The sequence below is a fragment of the Taudactylus pleione genome, unplaced genomic scaffold, assembly GCF_031769625.1.
Source record: "Taudactylus pleione unplaced genomic scaffold, aTauple2 ptg000179l, whole genome shotgun sequence".
In the NCBI taxonomy this organism is placed as follows: domain Eukaryota; kingdom Metazoa; phylum Chordata; class Amphibia; order Anura; family Myobatrachidae; genus Taudactylus; species Taudactylus pleione.
In genome coordinates, this window is record NW_028284581.1 from 11,778,387 (window position 1) to 11,799,784 (window position 21,398).

The 21,398-nt window shown below is 41.9% G+C and overlaps 1 protein-coding gene across 2 annotated transcripts; it reads left to right on the forward strand.

Moving 5' to 3' along the window:
• Nucleotides 1-5,939: 5,939 nt before the first annotated feature.
• On the forward strand, nucleotides 5,940-20,545 carry ALDH5A1 (aldehyde dehydrogenase 5 family member A1). Of its 2 annotated transcripts, XM_088475860.1 has the most exons (11): nucleotides 5,940-6,179; nucleotides 6,552-6,788; nucleotides 7,673-7,756; nucleotides 8,981-9,151; nucleotides 10,742-10,858; nucleotides 10,941-11,084; nucleotides 13,207-13,350; nucleotides 14,984-15,142; nucleotides 15,425-15,594; nucleotides 16,742-16,800; nucleotides 18,760-20,545. In XM_088475860.1, the coding sequence occupies exons 2-11, from the start codon at nucleotides 6,564-6,566 to the stop codon at nucleotides 18,963-18,965; spliced, it is 1,479 nt and encodes a 492-aa protein (XP_088331986.1). In that variant the 5' UTR covers nucleotides 5,940-6,179; nucleotides 6,552-6,563; the 3' UTR covers nucleotides 18,966-20,545. The 2 variants fall into 2 exon arrangements, with proteins under 2 accessions (XP_088331986.1, XP_088331985.1); XM_088475859.1 differs by having other exon boundaries at nucleotides 5,940-6,788.
• Nucleotides 20,546-21,398: the final 853 nt, after the last annotated feature.

Genomic DNA, 21,398 nt, shown 5'->3' on the forward strand with positions numbered 1-21,398 from the left:
TAAACACCGCACATTACGCACAATTGAGCTGCTAACATGACGCCCAGTAGCGAATGCACAATTATTAGCATCATGCAATTGCATCTTTCACCATTTTACATACACACATTATGCTTAAGACCCCGAATGAAAATACCGTTTAGTAGCTAAATGCGCACGCATCTGTCCCCAGTTAACGAGCGTCTTCATATCAAACCCCGTACACTCACACATTACATATTCACTTACAAGGTTCCATTAGCTTTAAGATATAAGATTTAAGTTTATTCAGTTAATATAAACACTGTGAAATAAAGATATTTGATAACTAAGGTTTTATACATGCTAAACAAGTCGTGTTTGGTTTTGTAATGATGCGTACTCTTTTTACAGTATTCCGGTGTTATCGGTGTGGAGGTTGCATCATGCATTCTGGAGTTATGGATCGCAGAGGCTACAAGCAACAAAATGTATATTTCATGAACAACTGTTAGGATGTTACAGGGGGCGGGAAGGGAAAGACACCCAGCTGTTGGAGGCAGGGAGAGTCTATTTGAACCAGCCTGTTAAATGTTTTGTAACAAATGCTTCTCCCCTGGGAACCAATGGCATCAGCAGGAAAATTCTCTATTGTCCTGTCTATTCTGGGGGGTATAAATATGTGTGCTCCAACACTGGGTCTTTAGTCTTCTTGCTGAATGCTGACTGAGGGGTTTCTTGCTGATGCCCAACATCTGGTACCGGAAGCGCTGCGTATGTATACTGTACTTGGGTCTGTATAATTCCTTTTGCGCCTAAATTGTGTCTGGATCAATTGCGTGTAACTGTCTGAACTTTTACTTGAATAACACTTGTGCTTTGGAACCACAGATTCCAGGTCTAAGTCTTTATTTACTGTATGACTGCGTACGCAAATTAGCGTCATCCTTAGAGGTTTATAGGAAGAATTTTAGAAGGTACAGGCAGGGGTATATAGAGGTTCTTTTTAATATCATCAGTGTGAAGACACCTTTCTCAAGAGACCATCTAACAATAAGTTGCACATCTCCGGCTAATATAGAATAAAGCATAAGCTAACAGATCTCACCTGTGCGTCCAATTCCCACTCACAGTCGCTACCGGTCACCGGTATCTCAACACTCGTAACACCCTGCACAGTGACTGAGAGCGTCCCATGCCACCGGAAGTCACACCAGCAACAGGAACAAATCTCTCCAGTACTGTGAACGGGGAAGAGAGAGCAGTTCCCCTGTACCGGAAGTGACATAGCATGTCGACATAAACAATAACAAAAGTGACAGTGACTTATTGATTATACTAACACATACGCAAAATAGCTGTGTGATACAGACCATCAATTATTACATACAAATATACATATACGTATATATACATTAATCCATATGAGAAATAGGTCCTAGGTTAAAAGTAAACCATTATAATCATTGTGAGATGAGAGCAAATATCACAATAGGATATGTCAAGAATAACATATCTAATTGATGTAACCTAATCAAATACATGCAGTTTGCCAAAACTATTCACAAAAAGACTGATAGTGAAAAATCTTCATTCAGTCCAGAAGGTGGCATAGTTTGTAATTTATGGATCCACTGGCACTCCCACTGTAGTAACATTTTGTGCCGATCTGCTCCCCTGCGTAGCCGTGGTATATGATCGATAGGCATAAAGAGGATATCCTTCATAGTGTGTCCCTTCACTGCCCAATGTTTCGCGATTGGTGGTGTGTTCTGTTCAATCAATTGGTTAGCTTTTTTTAATTGATGACCTGTGCAATGCAATTCTTTCTTTCACCATGCATATGGTTTTGCCCATGTACTTACAGGGACACGTTTTTATATAAATCACGTATTTGGTCTCACAGTTCATCCGATGGAGTAGTGAATATTCAGTCCCCAGCTTGGGGTGTCTGAACTTGTTGCCAGTCAACATATAGTGACAATTGACACAGCCTAGGCATCAATAAGCACCAATTTGGGAGCTCAATCAGCAGTTTTTTTGTGGGGCTTTGGCACTTATATCAGAATGGCTTATGAGTTCTTTGAGGTTATGGCTTCATTTTTAACAGAAGAGAGGTACATTTTGGCACTTCCTACTAGTATCAGGTCCGTGACAATGAAATGCCAATGTTTCAAAATGTTTTTACGCAATGTCCTGGAGCTGATAGAATATGTACTCGAGAACACCTTCCTCTCAGGTTTAACTTCACAAGGTTTAACCTGTAATAGTTGTTACCTATCCAAAGTAAGACAGTTGCCAATGGCATCTCTCACTTATCATTTATCATAACACCTATTTTCCAGCGCCCCAGTTAGCTCTCCAGTGTCCAAAGTAATGCGAACTACTCTTATCAACTGGGAAAGAAGAAGTCCTTTTTTCAAAGGTTGGGGATGGAAACTTGACGCCAACAGAAGAGTACTTTTTATCAGTAGGCTTCTTAAAAATTTCAGTGGAAAAACCTTCCTTGTGAGCAGTTATGTTGATATCCAAAAAATCTATTTTCTGTGAACTGCATGTATAAGTGAACCTAATGTAACCAGGCAACATGTTTAGGGTATCCACAAACCGTTTAAGCAAAGCTTCGCCTCCAGTCCACACCATAAACAGGTCATCAATAAACCTTACATAGAATGAAATATACCTAGAAAATCTATCATTGGTCATAATATGCATTTGCTTATATTCATACATATAGAGGTTCGCATACGATGACCCCCATCGCAGTTCCCTTTAACTGCAGAAAAAAAAGCATTGTTGAATAAATTTTTTTTGTGTAGAATCATTTCCATCAACAGTAACAAAAATTCAATAGGAAGACCTGTATAATGTGGACCTGGGGCTCAAGGCTCTACTAACTGCCTGCATTCCCTCAACATGGTTTATGTTGGCATATAAGCTCGAGATGTCTTGCGTGCGTGAGTACACAATTAGCAGGTGGCTTACCAAGGGTGGTCAACTTATTCAAAAAAATCAGAGGTATCCCTCAAGAAATAGTGGGTGCTTCACACCGAAACAGCTGTCGGGACTATGTCTGTTATATGGCTTGTAACCAGCAGGCTTTTTTAAAATATCATGAAGATTGATAAGTATTATGCTGATTTTATTGGCACATGGTTATGGCTATATTTTGTTGATGGCACAGTAAAAACAATTTTTTTGCATTACACTTGAAGTGCTGGTATATTTCACAGTAAAACATAGTTTACAGCGCTATGGGCCATACTTGCTGACTATTAGCTCCCTCCTTTCAGAAGGAAGCTGTTGGGCTTCCACAGCGGGGGGGCGTGTCGTGGCAAAAGGAGGCGTGACCTGGCAATGATGCATCATTGGAGGCGGAGCATTGAGCATGACAGTGTGATTGCGTCATCGTGGCATTGTGAAGCAGGGGGCTGGCCACGATGATGAGATTCAGCATAAATCACGTCACCCTCCCCTCTGCCGGGGTTTATACTGTAACCGTGGGAGAGGGGGTGGGGGGGCGCCGCGGGAGGCTTGCCTGCCTTTCCAGTGTGCTGGGAGCAGCACCTGATTTTCGGGAGGCTCCCGGCCAAATCGGGAGGGTAGGCAAGTATGCTATGGGCAGGGCCAAAACTTGGATTTTTGTCACCTGGGGCAAGGCCATAATTTGGCGCCCCCCAAAAAAATTACAACATAGAGGACGAAAAGGGTGTGTGGTTTTGTGACACAGTAATACCCCTTAAAACACATTATGCCACACATTAATGACACTTATGCAAGGGCATATTTATAATGGGTGCAGAGTGTGTGGGGCACACGGGCCCGCACCGCACACCCTGCACCCATAAAACTTACCTCTCCGGAGTCCCACGTCGACTCCAGTGTCTCCGCCTGTAAAGATGGCTGGAAAATGCCTGCCACGGCCATTTTCCCGTCATTTGCGCATGTGCAGTACATGGAAAATGGCCATTTTCCCGGTGACCTGTGCATGCACTATAGACTCTGGGCACACTCTATTGCCCAGCGTCTCACGGAGTGTGAGTGACCACCAGGCAGGAGGGATTGTTCAGTCATTTAAATAATAGGTGGCTCTGCTGTCACTGCCTTTTTTTTTGGATCCCACACCAGCATTTTTAAATTTAAAATCATGTCCTTGCACTGGAATGCGGCTTGATATAAACAGGTCCTGGGTCTGACGACCTTGGTTACTTGTTTACACTGAGCTTTACTATGTAATACAGATTTTCCATTATACTGCTGGGTTGCACCAGGGATTATGTTCACACGCCCATCTCGACAGGCAGGCGTGTGAACAGACAGGCTGCCCGATCCGGCACTAATGCCGGGTCAATGACACCATCGGCATCATGTGTGGAGCCGGCGCTTGCATAGAATGGGACCTGGGTCGCATCGACCCAGGTTATCCGTTCACACTGCTTCACGAGCTCATTGGCAAATGCAGGGGGGGTTTCCGTCTGCCTGGAAACCCCCACCCCCCAGCAGACACCATGACCACAATAGAAATAGTAATATAATAAGGTGCATACACACGGTCAGTTATGTCAGATGAACGATTTTTAAAATCGTTGCCGGCAGCTGTGTGTTTGTTTCAGCAGCTGATAAGAGTCTGTCAGACTCTCATCGGCTGCTGCTGCTGCTCCCACTGCGGGAGCCATCTTCCGGCTCCCGCAGTGGGTAATGGGAGAGACTTCAAGACGTCATGAAGTCTCTCCCATAATGCAAAGCGGCCATGGAGAATGGTCGGGAGTAGCTGATATCGGCAGCGGGAGCAGGAGCGGGGGGTTAAGGTAAGTGTTTTTTTTTTATTACGTCTGTCTCTACTGGGGGGGGCTACAAGGGGGGATTACTACTGGGGGCACTTGAAGGGGGGATTACTACTGGGGGTACTTGAAGGGGAGATTACTACTGGGGGCACTAGAAGGGGGGATTACTACTTGGGCACTTGAAGGGGGGATTACTACTGGTGGCACTAGAAGGGAGGATTACTACTGGGGGCACTAGAAGGGAGGATTAATACTGGGGGCACTTGAAGGGGGGATTACTACAGGGGCACTAGAAGGGAGGATTACTACTTGGGCTCTAGAAGGGAGGATTACTACTGGGGGCACTTGAAGGGGGGATTACTACTGGTGGCATTAGAAGGGAGGATTACTACTGGAGGCACTAGAAGGGGGGATTACTACTGGTGGCACTAGAAGGGGGGATTACTACTGGGGGTACTTGAAGGGGGGATTACTACAGGGGGCACTAGAAGGGAGGATTACTACTGGGGCACTTGAAGGAGGGATTACTAATGGGGGCACTACAAGGGAGGATTACTAATGGGGCACTGCATAAGGGGACTACTACTGGGGGAACTATATAAGCTTACTAATGGGGGCACAAGGGGCACTGCACAGGGGGGACCACTACCGCGGGCACTGCATGGGGGGGCGCCAAAAAACCTACTCGCTTACCAAAAAATTTGGGCTAGGGCCGGCCCTGATCGCTGGTCCTGTATATGCTGGAATTATGCAACACAATACACTTTGTATGTTACATATTAAAGCTGGATAAGTGCTAATTATGCCCTTTTATGGACAGGCCACACTCACTCTAAAATCAAGCATTTGGAAACCCCCTTCTAGAAATCCTGCGTTTGCTACTGGAGCTTCACTACTCGTGATCAGGCTTGAAATGCTGTGTCACTCGACAGGCTTATTTCAACCCTGCCCTTTCACACTGCACAGTAGACATGGTTGCTGCGCGCTCACATGCAATAATCCAGGTTAAAAGCATACAGTAGCTAGCAAATAGCTGCAAACTTGGACCGGTTAGCTAAACATTAAAAATGCTGACATCCCACCAGCAGATGGCGCTAAAAGTTCCAAACAGGATTTGTACGAGGTTGCTCCACTCTTGATTCAGCGAGATGAAAGCGTCACGCAGATGATTGGAGGACACCGGAGGGCTGGATCCTGGAGAGCGTGTGATTGAAGGAGAGGCGGTGACTCCCTCTGCATGGAAAGAAACAATCGCAGCCTGCAAGACCTAGGTTCTGTGCGCTGCAGCGCTGCTATACAAGCTCTGCAGCCAGTAGTCACTGTGTGTGCATACGGGAGTGTGGTTCTACAGCTGCGGCCATTACTGTATTGTCACCTGCTCATTTTTTTGAATCTGCAGAGAACAGGAGTGGTTCTGTAGCTCCTTGTCTGTGTCAGGTCAGGGTGATGCTCTTCGTGCGGCCCCGCTGTCATTTCTGATAGAGATTGTTTTCTATATTGCTGCAGGAATATTAGTAACAATCCGGGTTTTTTTCTCCCTCCCTATCGCTTCCATGTTTATTATACTAAGATTAATCATTACACTGCCTTTACCAGATACATGGCCACTGGCCACACATGTATTGCATTTTATAAATAATTAAGCTACTTGTGTATTTGTCAGTTATATAGTGTAAGGATTGCTGCTTTTATTACATGTAAAGGTTGCTGAGCACTTAGCAGGTGGAGATTATCCTTTTGCTCCCAGTGCTGTGAGTTCAGTACTGAGAGATAATGCTGTCACATCTGCCCTTGTCTGGCATCCTACAGCTTCCATGCAGGATGTCCTCCTCTGTGGCCTCAGCATTGCCCGCGTCTCTCTTGCGCTCTGCTGCCTATGTTGGGGGTTCCTGGCTGCAATCCTTTGACTCTGCAACTTTCCCTGTGGTGGATCCTGCAACTGGCAAAGAACTAGTTCAGGTCACTGACTGTGGCCCCAGCGAATGTAGGGAGGCAGTCAAAGCAGCCGCTGGAGCCTTTCGGACTTGGAAAGAGGTGCCCAGCAAGGTGAGCATGAGCTTATTAAGATACCCTGCTCCTGTTATGTTTTAAATCATAGAGCCAGAAACTAGAACTTTAAAGGCCCCATAGCAAGATTGTAAAGGGCATCCCATTCCAATGTGGCATTGTTGTGCCCCCAGTTCACATTGGTGACCTTTTACTTACCAAGCTCCTCGACCCTGGCTGCTTTTTCCCTGCGCCAAATCTGCACACAGTATATTGTGAGGCGCATGCTGGTAGAAAGGGACATTCTACAAACTACTCCAGAATCCAGTGTATTCAATACACTAGTATTGTGGTGTTTCTTATTACACTGTCTAACACTGATGCCAATATGAGCTGGGCACATGGGAGGCGGCGGTGGGCTGTGGAGGTGCCCCCTTACTCCTGCTAATGTTATGCCCCTGCATATTCATTCTTTGGAAATAAAAGGAAAATAGGCTTCTCATTTTTTTCTTTACATTAATGTCCTGGAATATGTTTAGTTTTCGTCTGTAAGTAAATATTTACACAATACTTTTATATACCTTCTGGTTGTTGCAAGAGTGTTAGGATAAAATTGAAAATATAAAACACATCTACCACTACTACACAACATTAGCTATACACATGTCTTCCACCTCCCCCAAGACATTTCCCCTATGACTCGTAAATTCCTGTGATATACTTCATGCAATATTGTGACACAGGGGGTCCTGACATAATATTTGGGAATCACCCATGAACAGTGGAAGTGATCCTGATTTATCAGTTTAGTTACAACTGTCACATTTGTAAGAATATGATCACGTCTGGATTTTTCAGCAGTGCTGAGTCTTTTGTGCCATAATATCTGTACTGTAATGTGAGCCGCATTAACTGCTTCCACATGCTCTTGTTTTTTATTTTAGGAGCGAAGTAACTTGTTACGCAAGTGGTACGACCTAATGATCCAGAACAAAGAGGATCTTGCTCAGATTATAACAGCAGAAAATGTAAGAATACTGAATTGTGTTCTTGTGGTTTTATGGAATATGTTCTACAGGGAACTGTAAAAATGAGTACTGTAATCCAGACGTGCAGCCTATGGGTTGGTGCTGCAATGGAGGTTCCACCATCTGTTTTCGGTGTCCTTAGTTTGTCAGCTATTAGCAGTATATTAGCATTTCCTTCTGGGGTCCTGCAGCAATGACATGTTACCACTTGGGCTCCTGGGACAATGACACACCAACACTAAGGATTCTATATTTAAAAATGGAATTTTCTTTATCTTCTGCAGTGTAAATGAAAAGTGTACAGAATATGATTGGTTGGCATCTTCATCTCTAGTTACCTGTAGGACCGGTCTCACATACAGATATTTCCTTCCTTGTCTATCTGCCGTGCGTTATAAGTCGCTTTACACAGGGTGCATGAGAGCAACCGGCTCCCGTGCAACTCGGTCGACGGAGGCGTCTTTTTCACCGCAAGTGATTCTTATTTGCTATGTGATGTGAATAAAACACGATCAGACTATGCTGATTAAAATGATATGTGACATGTGTATGTTCTGTGTGTGACCTAGTCTGTAAAATCATTACAATGGAACGTGGTATGTGGAAAACAGCCGCTGATACTGTAACGTAGCATTTCATATACAGCTGCAGTCACACACAGAACAAACACATGCCGCATGTCATATTAATAGGCAAAGTCTGCATGTGCGTCTCATGCACATCGCATTGCAAATAAGGCGTATTTGCGGTGAGTAATACGAATACTCACATGGGACTAGGCGCGACTAGAAGGACTGTTTAACGTGACTGCAACATAAAACATTGGAGGACACATTTGTATGTCTCCTATTGTGTTTTGACGTTTACGTTGTTGTGTAACTTATTTGTATGTCAGGAGTCCTCAAACTCTGAAACCAGTCAAGGTTTTAAGCATATCCATGCTTTTGCACAGATGGTGTAATAAAACTAATACACTAATGAAGTCACCTGCGCATAAGCATGGATATCTTTAAATCCTGGACTTGAGGACCGAGTTTGGGAACCACTGTTGTATACAATATTTGGTTACAATCAGTGTCAGATACCTGGTGATTAAAATGTATAGTTCATACAGACTTGGTTTGAGCTATTTTATATACCTGCTGCAACTTTAAGTATTTTACTTTACAGAATGACTGCAGTGACTTGTAGCATGTGCTGTAAGATTTCTGTTTTCCTTTACAGGGAAAACCTACAAAAGAAGCACTTGGGGAAATAGTTTACGCTGCTGGATTTCTGGAGTGGTTTTCAGAAGAGGCTCGTCGCATATACGGAGATGTCATTTCTGTGCCAATGAGAGACCGCAGGGCTTTAGTCCTCAAACAGCCTGTTGGAGTTGCAACTGTTATTACGCCAGTGAGTATATGTAAGAACCCCAAAATGTTATGTTATATAGGTTCACTAAATAAGCCAATGTGGTGATTTGTACTTTGTGGAATTATTTTCCAGAGCTTCAAGCTTGGTCTCCATTACCAGGCTCTGTAGCTGGCTCTAGACCAGGGGTAGGGAACCTCAGGCCCCCGGAATCATTTGGTCTGGCCCTCTGAGCTTTTTCTGCTAGCCTCATCTGGCTAGCAGGGTGCCTAGAATGGTACACTGCAGCCAGAATCTATGCAGCAGTGCCGCCTGGGGCGTCCTTAGGATGCTTCAGATGGTCACACTGCCGGGCATTGCTGTAATCACCGGTGATTGTGGCCCCGCCCCTTGTGACATCACATGGAGGGTGTGTGTCCTGCAACGGCCCCCGAATAATGTTATATATATCAAAATGGCCCTCGGCAGAAAAATGGTTCCCCACCCCTGCTCTAAACTGCGGGCCAATATTGTTTTTGCTCGTAAAAGTTATTTTACATCTTTGTTATTATAAGTTTGAAATTAAATTAGGTTTTACATATTCTGTATATGACAGATTTATGAGAGATACTCTGTAAACAGTGTTTGTTTGTCTTGCAAAAATTAACTTGACTTTGTGCATTTTGGATGCCTTTAAATTCTGTTTGTCTAACTCTTATGGAGCATACACACTGTCAGATTTGTCAGATGAACGATTGAACAATTTTACCAAAGTTTTGAACGATTGAACGATTTTTGACTGCATTAAAATGAATGGAATCGTCCAAGTCTGACTGCAAACACATCAGATGTCAGATATCGTTATCTGACAAACGGGAACGCGCATCGTTCATCGTCCATCGTTCAGGCATGTTAGATATGTCAGATTTTCCTTCAGATATGAACGACTGAACGATTTTTAAATCGTTATCGTTCAGATCTGAAGGAAAAATCTGACCGTGTGTATGCACCATTATTCCGCTGATGTTAGAAATAGGGAATAAGATTATAGCAATAGGTGTAGAGCACACTTATTGATGAGAATTGCTCTGTGGAAGTATAAACTGGTCAGTTAAAAAATTCTGACAAAAGCTTTCATTTGCTGCGCGGTTTAGCCTTCTTTAAGTCCTCTTTGGGGCAGATTCCTTTAGGAGCGAGCTTCTTTGGCGCACATAACTGGAAAATCTTGCTTTTTGTTAACACCTCTATATATCACAAGCAAAAACAGTCAAGGTTTTCCTGCCATTTATAACCCTAGTAGTATTAACATAAATGCTCCCCACCACCATCTTTCTCATAAAAACTGTGGTAGGGGTGGCCATTTTAACCTGCCATTTCATCGTGCACTTATACAATCGGCTGACTAGCTGAAGATGACTTCCATGTTACTGAGGGCATCTCCTTCCCTAAATATACTGCAGCTATGACCGACCTATTGTAACAGTAGTACTGAGCTAGCAAAACCAGGAATGACTTGCAGTGTATAACTGATATTAAGTATCTGGATTGTTGGTGATACAATTCATAATTTGGTTTGAAACAGTCCTTTTTGTGTGTTTTATTTGTTTTAATATTTGCAATTAACCTGTTCCTTGTCTGTTCTTCCGATGTCAGTGGAATTTCCCCAGTGCTATGATCACGAGGAAGGTGGGTGCTGCCCTAGCTGCTGGATGTACAGTTGTGGTGAAGCCTGCAGAAGATACCCCATTATCTGCCTTAGCACTTGCCGAGGTATTACTTGTATGTAATAGGTTGTGTTTATCACTGTATGGTATTGCTGCATGGCCCTAACACCTCTTGTGTGTTTTTGTAGCTTGCTCACCAAGCTGGGATCCCAGCAGGAGTTTATAATGTTGTACCATGTTCCCGGGAGAAAGCTCCAGCAGTCGGAGAGGTTCTCTGTACAGACCATTCTGTAGCTAAAATTTCTTTTACTGGGTCCACGGCAACGGGAAAGGTAAAACATGAGCTTAAGCCCTTTAGTGTATTAGTGCCTATTAAGCTGTTTTCAGATTTTAGTACGTGAACATAATATATAATTTAATCTGCTCTTGCTGTTATATTGTGGACTAAGGCCCTGATTCAGAGCCGCTCGTAAGCGGCCGCTCGTTCATTCTGACCGATGTTCGCACACCTGCGCATGCGTACGGATTTTAATACGCATGCGCGAACCAGTCAGTGCGGCCGAAAATCGTTTGTACGCTATATAGCGAATGCCTGCTATTTTGAGTGACAGAATGAGGCGTATGTGGGTGGTAACAGGGGAAGGTGCTTAAACGGGGGAGTGGAATTAGAACGCAGGCGTGCTTAAAGGTCAAAACGGGCGTTTTAAGGGAGTGCATAATTAATATAGCAGCGTCATTGACCACGTCACTTGGTTTTTTTTACTCAGAACTGCTCGCAAAATAGCGGTTGAAAAAACCAGCCACAAGAATAGCGAGCAGTTCATACGCTGTTCGATGTACTCGATTAATCTAATAAATAGCGGACATGACGTATGGCGCGAGCGGCAAGGGGGCGTATTTTTCAAAATTACAACCGCAAGTTTTGCTCGCTCGTTCAGACTTAGAGGCGTGAACAGACCGCAATGAGCGAACGGTTCATTTGAATAGCCACCCCTTGTTTTATAACGAACGACCGCAAATAGCGAGCGGCTCTGAATGCGGGCCTAAATCAACATTCATGAAAGTACAGTTTATCAATTTAGAGGGAGCCAGTGACCTCACAGAGATTGTAGTCTACCCAAATAGTCTGGACCAGTAGCCTTGGTGAGGCTTTTTTGCCTAATAAAGTAGTTTAACTATGTGCTTCATGGACTTCTTATGGATATCGGCTCCACCAACTGTGTACAGATAACTAGTGCAATTTAAGAGACACGGGGCCTGATTCAGAGCCGGACGCAATTAGCGCTCACTCGTCCAGAAAATAGGGGTGGCTATTCAAATGAACCGTTTGCTCTTTGCGGTCTGTTCACGCCTCTAGGTCTGAACGAGCGAACAAAACTTGCCGTCATTTTTTGTGAAAATACGCCCCCTGGCCGCTCGCATCCTACGTCATGTCCGCTATTTATTAGATTAATCGAGTACATCGACCAGGGTATGAACTGCTCGCTATTCTTGTGGTTGGTTTTTGCTACCACAATCTTGCGAGCAGTTCTGGCTATAAAATAACCCAGTGACGTGGTCAATGACGCTGCTGTTTTAATTATGCACACCCATAAAACGCCCGTTTTGACCTTTAAGCACGCCTGCGTTCTGATCTCCACTCCCCGTTTTCAAGCACCTTCCCCTGTTACCACCCACATACGCCTCTTTCTGTCACTCAAATTATCAGGCATTCGCTATTTTGCGAGCAAATGAATTTCGACCGCACTGACTGATTCGCGCATGCGTATAACGATCCGTACGCATGCGCAGTTGGGCAAACATCGCTCGGAGCGAACGAGCGGCCGCTTACGAGCGGCTCTGAATCAGGCCCACAGAGTAGCCACAACCTGCTGCATGCACTAGCCAACCAGATGCGCTTTGCTCAGGTCTGTAGTGTTTGTGAGGTTTAAAGTGGTATAGTTGAAGAAAAATGAATTGGCGTCTGTTCTGATTGTTGGGCATAAACTATACAATTGTACTGTGTAAGCGCGTTCGATCCAAATATATCGATTGGTCAGGCATGCCGGATCATCCATCATGTTCGCTCGATGCGATATTTTGAAGTTACAAGTTGGCCGCACCTGGCTGTGTAGGCACTGCCGCGGGCCGACCAATGGGCATTTACCCTGTTCCTTCACAGAGTAGGAACAGGGAAATGTCTCCTCCCCAGGGGAGGAAGCCAGATATCTGGTGCCATACACTGTGACATATCTTACAGTGTATATCTATGACATCTGCTGGGTGTCATGCTGTCAGATTGAATACCTGCTGGTCTGACACACATTGTATCTGTCAGTGTATGCCCAGCATTAGTAGATTTAAATATATTGAGTTAGAAAGTTGTGAATAGTTATATGCTTGAAGTTACTTTGTATAACAGACAGGTGTATTACTATATACTGTATATGTGACTATATTTATTTTTCCATGTAGATTCTGCTTCGCTATGCAGCAGAGTCTGTGAAGCGAGTGTCTATGGAACTCGGTGGACATGCTCCTTTCATTGTTTTTGACAGTGCTAACGTTGACCAGGCTGTTGCCGGAGCTCTTGCTTCCAAATTTCGCAATTCTGGCCAGGTAGGTTTGTGTATGTGTATATATGTGTGTAGGTTTGTGTGTGTATACTCATTTTCACTGTTATGTACTTGAAGTTGGTTTAAGTAGTAATATTTTTCATTTCTTGTTTTCTTTTCTCTTCTGTGATTGCATTTCTTAAAATCAGCCATGTACCCGTCCTTGTTAAATGAGCAAGGGAAGGTTAGACATCAATATCTGAATTCCTGTATTGTGGTGTAAATAGTCAGTTCATAGAGAATGTAAACATATGAATTTAATAGCTGTACATAGTGAGTTTTTATCCTTCCAGGTGTATGAATGTGACTCCTACATCTCTTATTGATTCAGTATTGTGAGGAGAAGAAAAACTGCCATGTGTTATTAGATTTACATAGTGTCGTCTGCTTTATGCTGCATACACACGGTCAGATCTGTCAGATGAACAATTGAACGATTTTTACCAACGATTTGAATGATTTCAGACAGAATTAAAATGAATGAAATCGTCAAAATCTGACTGCAAAGACAGACTATGTCAGATATCGTTATCTGACATGCGGGAACGCTCATTGTTCATCGTTGCAGGCCCACATGTTCAGATCTGAAAGAAAATCTAGACTATTTTTAAAATAGTTATCGTTCATATCGGACAAAAAATCTGACCGTGTGTATGCACCATTACTTATATGCTGGTTACAGAGTACTTTCCCTTGTTGTCCGATGACTCCTTGCATCATTAGACTCTTGTAGTGTGGTTGGGCGATGACCATACACACAGGCCAGTAGTTTTTCTCATCCAACCCCATCCAGTAGCAGTGCACGATAATGATGGAATAGGGTATTAAATCAGACGATCAGATGTGATATACCAATTTTGATCATTATTGGGAATCCTGTTTTTTTTCGCAGGTAGTTTCTCAATACTGCAGCCCCTTTGGGAAACATTACTTTACCAAGACCTATAGCCAACATCTGCAAAAGATAAAAGATTTCACAGGTTTAAGCCAAAGGTTATAATTTTGTTTTTTATTTAATTTGAAGACTGGTTAATATAAGCATTTTCTTTAGCCATTAGCTGTCTTTGTTCTGTGACCAGTAGGAGGTCGCTGGACAGATTCTTGGCTTTATAATAAGAAGGGGAAGCTAAGTAGAGAGACTGCAGGTATAATTGTATATTTGATTATACCCCTTTCACACTGCCAACAATGACCTGGGCTATTTCACGTGAATGCGCAGCAACCCAGGCTACTGTGCAGTGTGAGGGTCCAGTTGAAATATTGCAGGTCGAGCGACCTGGCATTTCAACTTGGGTAACGAGCCTGGGTTCAACTCTGCTTATGGTGCAATGTGAGTGGGTAACCCGGGTCGATGTGCCCCAGGTCCAGTTCACAGCATAGGAAGAGCTGGAGCTTGGAGATGATCTCATCTCCAAACGCCAGCTCAGCATGTGATGGCGGTGACGCTATCGACCCGGCAATAAGCCAGGTCAGGCCGCCAGTCTGAAAGGAGTTGCACCCGGGATGGACCTGTGTACAAAATCCCAGGTGCCACCTGGGTTTGCAATGTGAAAGGGGTAGTAGTGACCATAGATAATGCTTGTGATACCTGTGTGTTTTTATAGACCCTTTTTTTCATCTTGTTGGTTTTGTTTCAGACATGCGTATGTACAAACAGATTCCTGGTTCAGAAAGGGATCCATGATGTCTTTGTGAAAAAGCTGTCAGCATTGATCGAGAAGGACCTTCATGTTGGAAATGGATTTGAAGAAGGTGTTACCCAGGGGCCACTCATAAATGAGAGAGCAGTGGAGAAGGTTCTGGTCTTCTGCATGATAATTGTGTATTTGAGTTCTGTACAAATTGATACAGTAGCATTGAGTAATCATCTAACTGCAGCTGCAACACAGGTTGCTTTCCAGAAGTAAACTATGTGTTGATGGCAATATACTTAGGAAGCTTGATCAAACTTTAGCAAAGATCTATCTGTCAAACTAGCCTCACCTGCATCGCTTTGTAATTTGAAATATCTACGTGTACTTTTAGCCTAATGGTTGATTATGGTGTTGAGGGTGATTTTGCTATGTGTTTGCCTGCAGGTGGAGCAGCATGTAAGGGATGCAGTGTCTCAAGGGGCACATGTTGAAACTGGAGGAAAACGATCTACGTTTGGGAAGAACTTTTATGAACCAACATTGCTCAGCAATGTTACCACAAACATGCTCTGCAGCAGGGAGGAAACATTTGGGCCTTTAGCGCCTGTCATCAAGTAAGAAACCTTTCAGTTGGGTCTTTGCACCAAACATTTACTTTTGAACATTTATCCTGCAAAAAAGAATGTAAAGCACATCTTTAAAAATAAAACCACTGAGTATCTTATATGGAATGCACTAATCCTTGCTAATACATTTATTTTTATTAACACTTCCTTATATATTGCAACATATTCCGTTGCGCTTCACAATTGGAAACATTAAAAGAACAAAACTGGGTAATAACAGACAGACAGACATTTCTACTTATACATAATGAACATTTCACATCTTACTCAATCAGAAATATATCTGGTGCCTACTTATAATGAGAAGCTCCTGCATTGGGGCGGTAAATGCAGGGGCAGTGCCAAGCTGAAGCGGAAAACCTGTACCAGCCTATATGAGCTAACACCACAATAGGAGTTTGACAGCAGCATGTATACATAAATAAACCTGCACTATACTTTAGCTGATCTGTTAAGGATAGTTTTACATCTTTCAGGACCAGATTGCAGGGATCTTTTATCCAGCTGCTGCACATTAGCAGCGCCCAGAGCAATATGTGACTGGACAGAAGGAGAATCATTTACCCTGGTATAATGTGAATTAAATAGACAACACCAGCATTCAGTATTCTCATTTGGCCAATTTTTATTTCCCTAACACTTTAAAAGAAAAATGTTCTTCACATTTGATTGGCTGCCTGCCCTAGTCATTATGTGCTTTTCATGCAGGTGTAAATGTCTAGCCCTAGAAAAGGGTTGTAGAATACCTAAAGCATCTTTCTCCGCTAACACTGTAGTTTTGTCAGGGGCTCTTGGTGGTGTATTGGCAGGCTGTGTCCATTTCTCAGTGCTGGTCTAATATGCCTGTCATAGAACAGTATCAAGTTATTTGTAAAATGTGGTTTCTAGGTACCTTGAAAAAAATTGTTGACCTAAGTGCAAGTGTCATCAGTCATGTGTTACTAAGAGAAGACATTACTGTTTAATATTTATTCCTGTAACATCCACATTTTGGTGATGAGTAAAACCTAATACATAAAGATGTGTTTGGAGGATGCAGACTGTTACCTGGTGTTAGATGGGAATGTTTCAAAATAAATAAAGTACTTTAAATGTTAACTACTTGGTGTTGATATTGTGTGTTTCCATTTGCCAGGTTTAACACTGAAGATGAAGCCATCACCATCGCAAACTCAGCCAATGTGGGCTTAGCAGGTACACCCCCATTTTCAGTACAATAGAAGTCAGCTAGATGACCACTTAAAGACTTTTTTTTTACATTATTTTTTTAGAAGATTCTAAAGTGTTTTTCAATCAATTGCCAATAATTAAAAGACAAATAGCAAATGTCCAGAAGCATTACTGCAGTATAATAACACTCATATCTGAACTTTAAGGATATAGGGCCTGATTCTGCGTTACACACAACGTGTAATATCTGAATCAGGCCCTAACGTGTAATGCAAACCGAATGCTAATGCAGCTGTACGCATCTATGTGATTGCACCACCCCACGTTTCTGTACGTGAGAGCAGCCATCATTATTAGCCCATGCTAGGTACAGGAAATCCGTCTGCCTTTGGCATCCAGAATGCATACGCACAACTCAGAACGGTTCTGTTGTGAGCGTTCCCATCCAGTTATCATCCAAAAACATTCATTTAGCGTCCACAGAGAAACAACTGTGATGCATACTACTTTGTATGGTGCCTACGTTCATAAAGATGCATTTGCAGTGTGGCGGCATTCGAAGCTGCGTGCAACCCAGAATCAGGCCGATCGTACAGCCAACACTGGCAATTCTACAACAAGCAACTGAAAAAGTGATGAGGGAAAGGGAAAAAGAAAAACTGGCAAAACATTTAAGAGGGAGAAAGGGAAGAGGAGATATCAAAAGACAATGTTACAGTTAGAATATTAAGAAATAAAAAGCCATTGACATTATGACAAGGTAAAACGTGAAAAGAGAAGGCAAAGACTGAAATATACCAATTACAACGTCGTATACAGCAAAGAGTTAGACATCTACTCCTGGAGGAAGATCTTGGTGAGGCCATATGTGTAGAACAGTAGTCAGACCATAGTCACATTTTATTAGGGGTGAGGAGGCTGAAGAGGAATATTTGAAACACCCCACTTGAGATTTCAGCAGCAAATTCAAGACCCTCGTATTATCTGGTGCTAAAGTCAACTTGATCCTGATTTACTGAGCGAGGAAGTAGGGGGTTAAGTCTGTTAGCTGACAATTTAGCAAATATCGTTGAGCTGAGAAGGGCTATAGTTCGATAGTTTTGGGGACGTGCCGGGTTCTTCCCAGGTTTATGGACGTAATAATCCTAGCCATTAACATTTCATAAGGAAAACCGGAGTTCTTTGAGGCATTCAAGTACAAATTAGTAAGGATGGGCACCAAATCCGAAAGAAAGCCAAGATCAAACTGTTCGTAAAGCCATCCGGGCCAGGTGCAGGGCTACTAAACTCTAAAATTGAAGTTGATACAATATGAAACTGCTCTTGACAGAAATGAAATGTGTTGCTTACGGCCTTTGAACGGACTGCAGGAGATGAGTCCAACTATTCATTATGTACTGTCCACAGGAAGTTGTGTGGATGGTGGTGGGGGGTCTGTATAGAACAATAACACATTTCTTTGTATGAAATTTTCATAGCTCAGTGTAGTGCATTGTCATCTGTGTGGAGTTTGAATATTCTCCTAGAGTTTGTATGGATTTTTTCCATGTGCCCCAGTTTCCTGCTACGGTCCAAAAACTTTGTGATATTTTAATTGGCTGCTGCTAACTGAATTGACCCGTGAGTTTTAGGGCAGTGGTTCCCAAACTTAGGGGCTGATTCAGTTACGTGCAATGCTGAAGGCAGATTAATGATTATCAAGAATCGCACGCAGCCCCTACTATGAAACCTCGGTCGCAGTGCTGGGATTGCAGATGCATACACCTCCTGCTTCATACACCTAAGCCAATGTGCACCTAATTGAATGGACCCCTAAAAGGTAACGTATTTAAGCCCATGATTACAAGGGGTACTTCCTCCTGTAATCTTTTATTTCATGTAGCTGAGACTTATGTATTCCAAGGCAAGGTTCTCTTAGCTAATGGACAAGTGTGTTTTATATACAGGATGTAGTATAATTTTTTATTCTAAATCTGGGTGCAGGTTACTTTTATTCGCAAGACCCAGCGCAAATATGGAGAGTGGCTGAACACCTGGAAGTTGGGATGGTGGGGGTTAATGAAGGCTTGCTATCATCTGTCGAGTGTCCATTTGGTGGCGTGAAGCAGTCTGGCCTCGGGAGAGAAGGATCAAAATATGGCATTGATGAGTATTTAGAAGTTAAATATGTTTGCTTTGGGGGCCTATAATGTATGCACTATTCTATAAATATAATATACAGTGTTTGTACCAGTAGTCAGTGGGATAGATACTGTACATAGGCACAGTGAATATGTAATAGCGATATATAGGATTTGAGTCATGAATCGGTTGCCTGTTAGTTTTGTGTGGGGAGAGATTGATTCTCTTAACCTAATTTGTACTGTTTATGAATCTGTAAAGCATAGTAATATTGTTGAATGAGAGTTAAAAACTGAATTTAAATTCAATGTTCTTGTGAAAGGGATTGGATGTCCACAATTTTATACATGTTAAGTGCTTTTGAACAGCAGTGAAATGTGCTCATAGACTTGCGTCTCCTATTCCTACTTGTGGAACAAAATTGGATTTGGAAATTGTTTGCAAGACTGTTAAAGCCCTTTGCCTGCAGACAGCTGTCCAGGAGCCCTTCTCCCACAGTGGTTTCCTATGCTGCAATTGGCAGAGCACTAACAGACTTGTCATTGGTTATCATGCTTGAATTGTTTTATAGTGATATTCCTAGAGTTCACCAGCCGTGTGCATATGAGATAATACATTATCATAGCATTACTGGCGCTATGATGAGAAGAGGTTTAGATATGGCAGAATTTTTATTTCTAATCAACTGTGAAATAGTTGGGTTTATTACATGTATAGTGCCAAATTTATAGTTATGTCCTGTCATTTCTGGATCTTTGTACATGTTTATATAGTTACAGGAGTGCCAAATCTCATTTTCTTGTTCAGTAGTAAGAAAAAAAAAAATCAACAATAATCTATTTTAAATAGGAACCAGAGATCTTGTATATCAAATGTATTTAATGCTGTAAACATTGCAGAAAACATGTTAGAAATGCACTAATATTAATATTTATAAAATATGAGTAATTATTATTTCATGCCAAGCAGTATACAGAATCTTACTGTATACATGGGTTCACCACAGCTGCTATTAGGCATAAATATAGAATTTACTTAGCAAAAAATATATTTGTCTAATTAAAATGTTAATGTCCAGCCATTTACCTGTACCAAATACAGATATTCAATATGGCTGGGTCTAAAAGCACAATGTGAAGATTTGCAAACAGTTAATTGTGACAGGACAGGCGGATAGGCCAACTATAAATATAGTATTTTGTGAACAATGACATTTATTAAATATAGTTTTTTTTTTTTTATTTACATGTGTCTTCACAACTTTTCTGCCATGCCAACACTATTTGATTTTCTAACTTAGCGCAGTGCCATATACTGACTCTGAATAAGGCAACGTTTGAGAATTTCAAACAATGGCAAGAAAATTAAAAATGTATTGCTGTACTTTTAAATAACATCTATGCATATATTAACAACTCCCACATCTGTACTGGGATAAATGTGAGAATGACCTGTATTTCCTCTAAGAAAAACTAATGCCCTCAGGCTGGTTAGATCCACCATCATGTGTAGATATAATCTTAGAAAATTATTGTTGTATCTGTTTTCATTTATGGTTACTGATAAATACTTGAACTGACATAATACATATTATTACTGTACCATACTATTCCTGTCTAGCTACGTAATGATAATAAACAGACTTTAATTAAGGACTAAGCATTGTGTATTTCTTGGTTATTGTACTGTAATAATAGTGCCACTTGTCATCCAGTAACTAAAGGTGACCTGAATGGTGGAGGTACATGGAGAAGATGTGATTTAATATAATTGTGAGATAATACTTATTGATCAACTAGATTTCCCACCATTAAATTACTTTCATCCACTGAGCTGTACAATAACTTCTACAACTTTACTAAAAATCTTTTTCTGGTTTAATTAACTTTTCAGTCATTTATTTAGTTTATTTATTAACTGTTTTTATGCAGTGACAGCATATTCCTCTGTGCTTTATATAATCATTTACCAGCATTATGTTGCCTAGGATATGCACAGAGTACAGAAGAGCTGTTTTTACAAACCAGACTGCTGTATATCTCCATTGCTCTGGGGGCATGAAAGGTTTATAATATTACTACTGATATTAATTATTTAAGGTGTCCTGAAGATAGACAAACTTTTAAAACACATATGTACATTATTTACAAAAAGTAATACTATATGACAAACTTTACAAATTAACCAAACTAGGAAAACAGTGTATGTGTGTATGTTGGGGTGGTTTTGTGTCCTTACAGCGAAGGTTGGCACAAAACCATGCAAACATTGGAGGAGTTTGTACATGTTGTAAACATGAGCGACTCCTATGTCTTAGGATATACATTTTGCTTTGATTTTTACCATTTGTAAATGTTATCAAGGTTTATCATTTCCATTTAACACAACCATAAAGCAATTCACTACAATACTATGATTTGTTCTAATACTCAGTATCTAGACCATTTATCCCAGAATTTGGAGGTCATTTGAACCTATTTCTCTTATTGCTCAAAAAAGGA